The sequence below is a fragment of the Coenobita brevimanus genome, chromosome 31 (genome assembly GCF_032717465.1).
Source record: "Coenobita brevimanus isolate Jiangsu-jjx chromosome 31, ASM3271746v2, whole genome shotgun sequence".
Lineage (NCBI taxonomy): Eukaryota > Metazoa > Arthropoda > Malacostraca > Decapoda > Coenobitidae > Coenobita > Coenobita brevimanus.
Genome location: NC_136984.1, coordinates 710,001 through 722,500, shown reverse-complemented (window position 1 = coordinate 722,500; position 12,500 = coordinate 710,001). Strand labels below are relative to the sequence as shown.

Sequence of the window (12,500 nt, the reverse complement as noted above, 5' to 3'; positions counted from 1 at the left end):
TAAGCATCCCATCACCACACCATCCACTCACTCAATTAAGCACACCATCATCTTCACATCACCACACCATCCACTCACTTTTGCGGTATGGGGCGGAGGCAGTGGGTGGGTGGGGGAGGTAGTAGGCGGTGGACTGGTCGGTGGCGGCGTAGGTGAGGTGGGCGGGGTGGACGAGGAGAAGGAAGCCCCACACCGCCGCAATGTCACGCACCCGCACCACACCAGGCCCCACACCACACCACGGTAGGCCTGTGGTGGAAAGAATCATCATCATCATCATCATCATCATTATTATTATTATTGCTGTCATCTCTCTCTCTGTCTCTGTCTCACACACACACACACACACACACCATGGCAGACCTGTGGTGGAAAGAATCATCATCATCATCATCATTATTATTATTATTGCTGTCATCTCTCTCTCTCTCTCTCTCTCTCTCTCTCACACACACACACACACACACACACATCATCATTGTTATCATTGTCATCATCATCATCATTATCATCATTACTCTTGTCAACATTATCATCATCACCATTACTGTCATCATCATCATCATCATCATCATCATTATTATTATTATTATCATTGCTATCTTCAACACCATTATTATTATTATTATTATTGGCATTATCATCATCATCATCATCATCATCATCATCACTACCAGCTTCATCTTCATTCTGTTATCATCATCATTATCATCATCATTACATAGCTTTACATAACACAGAGAACAGTATGGTATAACAGGGAAAATAAGTCACTTAAGAAAAGGTGTTAGGGAGCCTTCTTAAGCAACAAGAATAATGGATCAAAGGCTATGGCAAGGATACCTAATGTGTCGGGCTAAGCAGAATAAATCATTTAGGGAGAGGTGTTAGGTAGCTTCTGTAACTGATGAAAATACAGAATAAAGAAGTTAAAAACAGGAAGTGAGGCAAGCAGAACAAATCACTTAGGGAGAGGTGTTAGGGAGAATACGAACCGAGGGCTGCGGCAGGGAGAGAGGCAAGCAGAATAAATCACTTAGGGAGAGGTGTTAGGGAGAATACGAACCGAGGGCTGCGGCAGGGAGGGAGGCAAGCAGAATAAATCACTTGGGGAGAGGTGTTAGGGAGAATACGAACCGAGGGCTGCGGCAGGGAGAGAGGCAAGCAGAATAAATCACTTAGGGAGAGGTGTTAGGGAGAATACAAACCCAGGGCTGCGGCAGGGAGTGAGGCAAGCAGAATAAATCACTTGGGGAGAGGTGTTAGGGAGAATACGAACCAAGGGCTGCGGCAGGGAGGGAGGCAGCGGACGGGACGGAGCAGAATCCGGACGAGAGGGACTCCTGTGCGGACAGGGCCAGGCTGTGCAGGGATGTGTTGCTTGGGGTCGGCACTGAGGCACCTATCAGGCCTCCCACCACCTCCACCAGCAGCTCAGGCCCACACACGCCCTCCACACCACCCATCGTCAACTCCAGCTCCTGCAGAAGGCATAAAAGAACTGTCATCATCATCATCACCATCATCTTCATCATCATCATCATCTTCGTCATTACCATCATCATCATCATCATCATCATTGTTAACTCAAGCTTCTGCAAAAGGGCACTCTGTCTTTATCATCGTCATCGTTATTGTCATCCTCATCGTTATCATCATCATCATCATCATCATCATCATCATCATCACTGCACATACCTTACACATGAAGAGTATTTTATCAAGAGCATTAGGCAGATAGATAGAAATATAACAGACAGACACGCAGGTAGATAGAAAAATATGTAATTATAAAAACGAATAGCCAACACACATACCTTACACATGAAGAGTATCTTATCGAGAGCGTCAATATCCCTCAGCTGGGCCAGGTTGAAGTCTCGATAGGGCTGTGTGTCTCCCAGCAACACCCTAACGACCGACAACAACATCCCCAACACCGTCAACCGCTCGCCACGCTCGTTGACGCAGTACCTGTGTGGGTGTCGTTAGGGTGCATTATTAGTTTTTATCTATCTATCTATTGCCAGACGCCTCAATCCCGTTTGGGGTGGCCACAAACAAATCGCCTCCAAGTCGCCCTGTCCCCCGCCATTTCACTGCCCTGCTCCCGACTCACACCCCCCTCTCTCATATACCTCTCCACCCCATCCTTCCATCTCATCCTCGGCCTCCCCCTCCCTCTTCCCCCCTCCACCTCACTCACATACACTCTCTTCGTCAGTCTTTCACCCTCCATCCTCTCCACATGGCCAAACCACCTCAGTGTGTTCCTCATAACGCTTCCTATCACATCCACATCCACACCACAACGCTCCTTTATATCCTCATTCGTCAGCCTGTCTCTCCACGTGACTCCACAGGCTCCTCTTAAATAACTCATTTCCACTGCTCTCACTCTTGACTTGTGTCCTTCCAACAATGTCCAAGCTTCACTTCCGTACGTTAGAGTTGGTATCACAATACTGTCATGTAGTAACTTTTTCACTTCCATGCTCACTTCCCTGTTTCTTATCACTGCTTTCAAGGAACCAGCAACCTTTCTTCCCTGCTGTACCCTTTCAAGCACTTCACCCTCCAAACCTCCATCCTTACTCATCACACTACCCAAATACTTAAACGTACTCACATTTTCCAATTCCTCACCATCTAACCTCGCTGTACATTCACTAACTTCACCTCTCTCAAAGACCATCACTTTACTCTTCCCTACATTCACCTTTAGGTTCCGTTTCTTACACACTCTCTCAAACTCATCCACCAAGCCTTGCAGCTCCCCTTCGTCTTCACTCAACAACACAGTATCATCTGCAAACAACAGTACAGTGAGTTTCCAAACACTATCCTCTCTCACCAGGGCCACTCCAACATCCACTACCCTACCTTGTACCTCTTTTATTACCCCATCCACGTACAGATTGAACAACCATGGAGACATGACACATCCCTGTTTCAAACCAACTTTCAAAGAGAAAAATTCACTTAGTTCACCATCCACACGCACTGCAGCCTCCGCACCATCGTACATACTCTTCACAGCATTCAACAACTTCCCATCTACTCCATATATTCTTAACACTTTCCACAATCCTTGTCTATCCACCCTGTCATATGCTTTCTCCAAATCCATGAAAGCCGCATACAACTTCTTTCCCTTCTCTAGAAACTTTTCCACTAAAGATCTAAGAATGAATATCTGATCTACACAACCTCTTCCCTTCCTAAAGCCTCCCTGTTCTTCTCCAACTAATTTCTCTGTTCTTTCTCTAACTCTATCTATAAGTATTTATCATTATTTTATTTTATGAGAGAGAGAGAGGGAGAATGGTTCCCCATCTCATCCTCTCATCCTGACATCCACCCTTCTGAATCCTATCTTCCTCGTGAGGACAGGGTCCACCTGGCCAGGCTGAGATGTGGGCACCATCCAGCCCTCTTAAGCTACCAGAAGAGGCTGGATGACTCCGTCGCTGATGCCAGTCCAGGATGCAACACAGCATCCCATACTATTAAGCACATTATGAAAGACTGCATTGCACACAATCACCTACGCCAACAACACAACATACCCTCTTTGAGAGCTCTCTGGGAAAGCCCAGTCTCGGCCATGGCCTTCCTAAGGGACTCGGGGCTGTTCAGCCAGACTGCCTAGGGAACAACTACTACTACTACTACCTCTCCTCATCACAACACCAATATAAAAACTTTCGTCTTCACTCTACATACTTTGTGGTGCTGTCACACGAGGGGTCGGGGTGAAAGGTCCTCCAGGCGGTGATGATGGCCAGCAGGTGGTGTCGGTGTGTGATGGCAGCTGGTACGTGTGGCGCCAGGGTATACACATCACGACTGGCCTGGTACTGGATTACACTGGCTGAAGTACACCCATCAATCAAAGCCTGGAAGCATAAGGGGATGGGCTCTGTGTAGTACAATATGTTAGAGTAATAAAGACCTTAAGCTCTTTACTGTTTTTCCCCTCCCATCCAACCCTATCTACTGTCTATCTATTGCCAGACACCTTAATCCTGTAAGGGGTGGCCACAAATAAATCACCTCCATGTCACCCTGGCTCCCACAATTTTACTGTCCTCTCCACAGCTCACACCTCCCTCTCTTATATACCTCTCCACTCCATCCCTCCATCTCATCCTCAGCCTTCCCCTCCACCTCATGCATATACACTCTCCTTGTTAGTATCTCACTCTCCATCGTCTCCACATGGCCAGACCACCTCAATCTACCCCTCCTCATCACAACACCAATACACTCCAGTCCCATCCTTCCTCCCAAACCATCTCAATCTACCCCTCCTCATCACAACACCAATGCACTCCAGTCCCATCCTTCCTCCCAAACCATCTCAATCTACCCCTCCTCATCACAACACCAATACACTCCAGTCCCATCCTTCCTCCCAAACCATCTCAGTCTACCCCTCCTCATCACAACACCAATACACTCCAGTCCCATCCTACCTCTCAACTCTTCCATCATAAACCCAGCCCCCCCAGGCCTCACACTCAGGGACGCACTGCACATCCACCTAATCATTGTCATTTCCGTACGTTTGAGCCTGTGAATATCTTCTTCCTTTACTGCCCAGGTCTCACTATCATACACAATTACAATACTATCTATCTATTTATCTATAGCCAGACGCCCTAATCCTGCAAAGGGTGGCCATTTGACTACCCTCCCCCCAACTCACTCCCCCCTCCCTCATATACCTCTCAACTCCATCCCTCCACCTCATCCTCGGTCTTCCCCTCCCTCTCCCTCCCTCCACCTCACCATTACAATACGATAATAACTGCAAAGGTATACTAACCTTCGTGACCACATGGAGAGGATGGAGGGTGAAAGACTGACGAGGAGAGTGTATGTGAGTGAGGTGCAGGGGGGAAGAGGGAGGGGGAGGCCAAGGATGAGATGGAGGGATGGGGTGGAGAGAGGTATATGAGAGAGAGAGGGGGGGGTGTGAGTTGGGAGCGGGGCAGTGAAATGGCAGGGGACAGGGCGACGTGGAGGCGATTTACTTGTGACCACCCTGAATGGGACTGAGGCGTCTGGCAATAGATAGATGGATAGATAGATAACTCACCTTCATAACCTGTACTCCTGTGGTGGTCAGGGGTGACGCAAGGGCCCGGAAGAGCAATGCAGCACCCTTCACACCCTCGTACTGCGCTGCCAGCTGTGGTGAAGCCTGTACGCACCCCACCAACAGACGCACACCAGCACTCAGTACCTCCTCATTACACCCTATTTCAACCAGCTGTGAAAGTATAACAAATAATAATAATAATAGTAATGATGATAATAATAATAATAATAATAATAATAATAATAATAATAATAATCATGTCACACCAACATCAATAATAGTATTGTAATTTAAAAAATATTCATCCATCCATCCATCATCCAATCCTGTGTTGCCCCATGAGGAGCGTAGGAGCCCGGGGCTAGGCAAGTTGGTCCCGACATTTAAGATAAGAGTGACCAGCCTCACTCATCCCTGAGTGGCATTACATGAGCAATAAACCCCAACCACCCCTTGGATATAAACCTTCACCGGCTCAATCCGATTGGAGCGCCGTAATTACCCACTAAATTTAAAATATCAATAAGTCAAGTTAATCCTTTGATCATTAGTGATATTACATTTTTTCTAACCTGACAAAGATCCCTAACCTCTTTCAGCTCAATTGATGGCCACTGGAAGCCTGATTTGACTAGTAACCAAGGAGACTCATTCCTACCTAATAACTAAGGTTTACTGAATTGCATGCCATCATGTGTATTTACATTTTAGAAGGGATGGGGTGGAGAGGTATATGAGAGAGGGGGGTGTGAGCTGGGAGCAGGGCAATGAAATGGCAGGGGACAGGGCAACATGAAGGAGATTTGTTTGTGGCCACCTCTTATGGGATTAAGGTGCCTGGCAATAGACAGATAGATAGACAGATAGATTTGAGGAGTGGTTTAGTTCCCTCAGCTGAAAATTAATCGACCAGTCTCTCCTTGCATGCAATCTACAACCACATCAAGGTATTCATATTCTTCTTCACTTTACCCTTCTCACTCTAAACTGGCCTAAAATTACCATCCCTCTAGCTTTAATGCTCCTCTATATCAACAAATTAATGCTGGAATATGATGCTAGTCATGAAGAAGTGCTACGGAAAAGGGGTAGGGCCGTAACACTTCTTTTCTGCCAATGAAGTACGTGTAATCAGCTGCAAAAGGAAGAAATCTGTGTTAGGTTAGAGTAAAAAGAGTTTGGCCATGTGGAGGGGATGTGAGAGACTGACGAGGAGAGTGTATGTGAGTGAGGTGGAGGGGGGGAGAGGGAGGGGGAAGGCCAAGGATGAGATGGAGGGATGGAGTGGAGAGGTATATGAGCGAGGGGGGTGTGAGCTGGGAGCAGGGCAGTGAAATGGCGGGGGACAGGGCGACATGGAGGCAATTTTTTATGGCCACCCCTTATGGGATTAAGGCATCTGGCAATAGATAGATACACAGATAGATAAATAGAGGCGGTGGCTCAATCGGTAGAGAGGTGGCCTGCAGTCCTTACGGACCCAGGTTCGAATCCCGGCTGGGGCAGGGAACAGTTTAAGGATTTGAATTTCATTAAATCAGGCTTTACTGATCTACCAGAAGACCCGCCGACATGTCGTAAAAATACCCCCGCTAATACCAATACACCAGCCCTGTATGAGACAGCCCTAGCATGTATTCAGTATGGACGGTGGGTGTTGTTGTAAAAATACCCCCGCTAATACCAATACACCAGTCCTGTATGAGACAGCCCTAGCATGTATTCAGTATGGACGGTGGGTGTTGTTGTAAAAATACCCCCGCTAATACCAATACACCAGTCCTGTATGAGACAGCCCTAGCATGTATTCAATATGGACGGTGGGTGTTGTTGTAAAAATACCCCCGCTAATACCAATACACCAGTCCTGTATGAGACAGCCCTAGCATGTATTCAATATGGACGGTGGGTGTTGTTGTAAAAATACCCCCGCTAATACCAATACACCAGTCCTGTATGAGACAGCCCTAGCATGTATTCAATATGGACGGTGGGTGTTGTAAAAATACCCCCGCTAATACCAATACACCAGTCCTGTATGCGACAGCCCTAGCATGTATTCAATATGGACGGTGGGTGTTAGCGCCGAAGTGGTGACATGTAGAGGTGTATGGTATGTAGGAGGACTGCTGGGCCTTGACACCTGGCTGTGAAGCCTATGCCCAGAGTCGGACACATAAAAAAAAAAAAAAAAAAAAAAAAAAAAAAAAAAAAAAGATAGATAGTCTTCACTCTCACATGCTTACCCTGGCAAAGAGGTAGAGGATGTGTGTAATGCCACCCAGCTGAAGGAGTGCCAGTTCCGGCCCCTGACTCTTCAGCGGAGCCACCTCACCAAGCAGAACCGCTGACTGCCACGTACACGAAGGGTAGTGGTTGCCTGTGTCTGGAGGGTGTACATAAAGATCATCATCATCATCATCATCTGGACCTCCTTTCCCACCCAAGGGCAGGGTGAGGAGTAGCAATGTCCAGACAGCCCAAAATTGCCCAATCCAATAAAGATTACGATGGAAATAACTGTCCATGAAGGGGAGATAAGACTGTACAGTACTTTGAATGACTTACACCTACACACTCAAACTCTGAATTATTTTGAGAGTACACACTCAAACTGAAAGCGCGCACTCAAACTCTGAATTATTTTGAAAGCGCACACTCAAACTCTGAATTATTTTGAAAGTACACACTCAAACTCTGAATTATTTTGAAAGTACACACTCAAACTCTGAATTATTTTGAAAGTACACACTCAAACTCTGAATTATTTTGAAAGCGCACACTCAAACTCTGAATTATTTTGAAAGTACACACTCAAACTCTGAATTATTTTGAAAGTACACACTCAAACTCTGAATTATTTTGAAAGTACACACTCAAACTCTGAATTATTTTGAAAGCACACACTCAAACTCTGAATTATTTTGAAAGCGCACACTCAAACTCTGAATTATTTTGAAAGTACACACTCAAACTCTGAATTATTTTGAAAGCACACACTCAAACTCTGAATTATTTTGAAAGTACACGCTGAAACTGTACAAAGGTTTATATTGAAGGAAAGGTTTACACTGTACTGAAGGTTTATATATGCTAAGTGTTCATATAAATCCTGTACAGTGATGTAATACCTTGTAGTGAGGGCACGTGGGGTTTGTAGCAGAGGTAGTGGTGGGGTTGGTGGGCCATGTGTAGCACAAGTAGGGCATCCTGTGCGGGTTTGATGAGAGCGCCGGCCTGTCCGTACAACACCGAGAGATCCAGGCCAGCCGCAAGCAGCTTAGGGGTGATGAGCCGGCCGAGCAGGACCTTCTCATCCTTGGCCGTGAGTGGCAGGAGGCTGGTGGTGTCCGGGCCGAGAGCACACAGGTACAGGCACATCTCACGGCTCAGGCACGGCTCTCGGAACAGGAAGGTGTTGCCCATCAGGAAGCTGGCAGGGTGACGAGCGCACCTCTCACCCTCGACCGACACTGCCCATCCCAGGCTCTCCTCTGCTGCTCCCTCCTCCTAAACACACATTGGAAAAGCAAATTCAATTATACATACATATTTTTTGTCCCAGAACAGGAAGGAGAGACAGATTGACAAATAAGGAAGTGAAGGAGTGTTGTGGTGTGATGTGGATGTGATAGGAAGCGTTAGGAGAAACACACTGAGGTGGTTTGGCCATGTGGAGAGGATGGAGAGTGAGAGACTGATGAGGAGAGGGTATGTGAGTGAGGTGGATGTGGAGTTACATGGAGAGACAGACTGACAAATGAGGAAGTGAAGGAACGTTGTGGTGTGGATGTGGATGTGATAGGAAGCGTTATGAGAAACACACTGAGGTGGTTTGGCCATGTGGAGAGGATGGAGAGTGAGAGACTGATGAGGAGAGTGTATGTGAGTGAAGTGGAGGGGGGGAGAGGGAGGGGGAGGCCAAGGATGAGATGGAAGGACAGAATGGAGAGGTATATGAGAAAATGGGGGTGTGAGCTGGGAGCAGGGCAGTGAAACGGCAGGGGACAGAGTGACATGGAGGCGATCTGTTTGTGGCGACCCCTTACAGGACTGAGGCATCTGGCAATAGATAGACAGATAGAACAGGAAGGTGTTGCCCATCACTGCCCACCCCAGGCTCTCCTCAGCTGCTCCCTCCCTCTACACACACATTGGAAAAGGACATTCAATTATATTTACATCATAATTCCAATATGATGATGGATAATTATAGTTTAAATTGCTGCCACTTCTGCTGACTACGCTTGGATGCTTTATTTTCATTTACTAATTTATTTTTTTTATGTAAAGAAGGAAACAAAGGCCTGGCGCTGAAAAGACTGTCCCCTCCAAGAAAAAACAAAAACAAGATAACAGAGTCAAATTCAAGATCCGTTCATTTTGAGATGCCTGGACACGCTGCGTTTGAAAGACTGGAGATCATAGGCAGTAGGAAACACAGACACAGGGAGACAGTTCCAGAGTTGACCTGTTGCATACATGAAGGACTGGGAGTAACGTGCTGGAGGTCATAGGCAGTAGGAAACACAGAGGGAGACAGTTCCAGAGTTGACCTGCTGTATACATGAAGGACTGGGAGTAGGAAACACAGACGGAGGGAGACAGTTCCAGAGTTGACCTGTTGCATACATGACGGACTGGGCAGTAGGAAACACAGACAGAGGGAGACAGTTCCAGAGTTGACCTGTTGCATACATGACGGACTGGGCAGTAGGAAACACAGACGGAGGGAGACAGTTCCAGAGTTGACCTGATGCATACATGACGGACTGGGCAGTAGGAAACACAGACAGAGGGAGACAGTTCCAGAGTTGACCTGTCGTATACATGAAGGACTGGGAGTAATGGTGAACTCTTGGTGTATCTGCTGGTCCTCTGAATAACTTAATGTGTACATGAATGATAGTGTGTATTTTTATAAGTATAAGTGTTGGAAAAGTGTTAAGTGATAGTGAACACCTTACTGGAATAAGTGACGCCTTTGAGAAACAGGAGACTAGATGCAGACAGATAGATTGATAGATAGATAGATAGATAGACAGGTAGGTAGGTATAGATAGATAAATAGGGAGGTTAGGTAGGCAGATAGATATAGATAGAGAGAGAGTTTGGTTAGTAGGTAGGTAGGTAGGTAGTAGATAAACAGATAGATAGATAGGTAGGTTAGGTAGGCAGATATAGATAGATAGAGAGAGAGTTTGGTTAGTAGGTAGGTAAGTAGGTAGTAGATAAAGATAGATAGGTAGGTTAGGTAGGCAGACAGATATAGATAGATTGATAGATAGATAGTTTGGTTAGTAGGTAGGTAGGTAGGTAGGTAGGCAGGTAGAGAGAGAGAGAGAGAGAGAGAGTACATACGTTTGGATTGTGAGTATCCAAGTAGAAAGTAGATAGACAGATAGATAGACAGACAGACAGAAGGTACGCAGGCGAGCTCTTCTTTATCGACCCTATAGCTGGTATGGTGACGGATTAGATAGATAGATAGACAGATAGATAGACAGACAGATAGACGGAGAGTACATACGCTGGGATTGTGGGTGTGGCCGAGCAGAAGGTACGCAGGTGAACTCTTCTTTATCGACCCTATAGCTGGTATGGTGACAGTCACGGCATGGCACACAGCAGCGTCAACCACCACCGTCACCTAGATAGATAGATAGATAGAGAGAGAGAGGTAGATAGATAGATAGATAGATAGAAAGTACAGGTATTAACACTCATTATTCATCATTACACTGGCATTCATCTTTCATCAATGCTTTACACTAACAGACACATAGATAGATAGATAGATAGACAGATAGATAGATAGAGGGAGAGGTAGATAGATAGATAGATAGAAAGTATTAACATTCATCTTTCATCAATGTATGTCACTGGAACTCATATCTCATCAATGTCTTTCACAAACAGACACACAGACAGACAGACTGATAGAAAGATAGATAGATATAGATAGATAGATTAAGAGATAGATAGATGGATAGAAAGATGGATAGATAGATAGATAAGCTGATAGATATTTATAAATCTATCTCACACAATCCCAGGCCTTACCTTCAGATTCCCACCTCGTCGAACATTGATGGTGGGTACAGAGAGGGCGAGGTGATGCCACGCCCCATCGCACAGTCCCACACGGCCAGCACCACCGCGGCTAACCACCACACTCTCGCGCTCCACCTCCCGCGACACACACACCTCAAGGTAATCTGCAGGGGGGGGAGGGAGAGGGAAAGGGAGGAAAGGAAGGGAAGATTATGAACAAGTGTTGGAGAAAAGGACGAAGGCAGATGCGAGGGTAAATTATATATATTACAAAAATCCGTGAGTGACGTGCCGTGAGAGTAAATGTAGAAGAGAGTAAAGTGATGGTTACTGAGAGAGAAGGTGACTCCCAGTGTGATGTCACAGTGAATGGAGAGAGACTGGAATTGGTGAGAGAGTTCAAGTACCTGGGTGGAGTGATAGAAAAGAGAGAAGAATGTGCAAAAGAAGTTAGAGTGACACAAGGAAGAAAAGTAGCTGGTGCAATGAAGGGCTTGATAAGAAACAGAGGCTTGAGTGTTGCAGCTGCACGAGGCTTACATGAAGGAGTGTTAGTGCCAACTTTAACATATGGATGGGAGACTATGGTGTGGCATGAAAATGAAAAGTCAAGAGTGAGAGCAGTGGAGATGGGACTGCTGAGGAATGTATGTGGAGTACAGAGGGTGGATAGGATACGAAATAATGTGATTCGTGAAAGGTGTGGAGTGAGGAAGTCTGTGGACACCAGAATTGAAGAGAGTGTACTGAGATGGTATGGTCATGTGGAGAGAATGGTTAACAATAGAGTGGTGAAAAAGGTATACCTGAGCGAATTTGAAGGAGGGAGGAGGCGAGATAGGCCAAGGAGAAGGTGGAGGGATATGGTGTATGAGTGTGTGAGGAAGAGAGGTTTGGAAGTCAGTGAGGCTAGGGAACTGACAAGAGATCGAGCTGGCTGGATGAATGTTGTGAGGAGAAGTGCATGATCAGGGATTTGGCACCCCTTTTTAACATGGCAGCGTCTGGATTGACTCTGTCGGATACGTTTATGTGAAGCTACAAAACGTGGTGAATGTTTTTGGCATATCAGATAGAGCCAGGATTCCGGGGGCTTGAATGATGAGTGAATGGAAGTGTGGCCCATTGGATTGGGCAAACTTGGGCTGTCTGGACATTGCTACTCCTCACCCTGCCCTAGGGTGGGAAAGGAGGTCCGGAAGATGATGATGATGATGATGATAATGATGATGATGATGATGATGATGATGATAATGATGATAGTGATGATGATAGTGATGATGATAGTGATGATGATGATGATGATGAATACAAGACCAAGATATACCCCTATAAAATA

At 46.1% G+C, this 12,500-nt stretch overlaps 1 protein-coding gene across 1 annotated transcript in view; it reads right to left on the bottom strand.

Annotated features, from left to right (window-relative positions):
• The window catches only part of mv (lysosomal-trafficking regulator mauve), a 105,406-nt gene that overhangs the window by 40,122 nt on the left and 52,784 nt on the right, over nt 1-12,500 (bottom strand). Inside the window, exons 20-28 of the mRNA XM_080269058.1 lie at nt 11,171-11,325; nt 10,638-10,757; nt 8,239-8,617; nt 7,354-7,493; nt 5,105-5,278; nt 3,727-3,899; nt 1,818-1,974; nt 1,280-1,481; nt 79-249 (exon numbers count right to left, since the gene is read on the bottom strand). Coding sequence (XP_080125184.1) covers nt 79-249; nt 1,280-1,481; nt 1,818-1,974; nt 3,727-3,899; nt 5,105-5,278; nt 7,354-7,493; nt 8,239-8,617; nt 10,638-10,757; nt 11,171-11,325 — 1,671 coding nt within the window. The remainder of the gene's footprint in view (nt 1-78; nt 250-1,279; nt 1,482-1,817; nt 1,975-3,726; nt 3,900-5,104; nt 5,279-7,353; nt 7,494-8,238; nt 8,618-10,637; nt 10,758-11,170; nt 11,326-12,500) is intronic.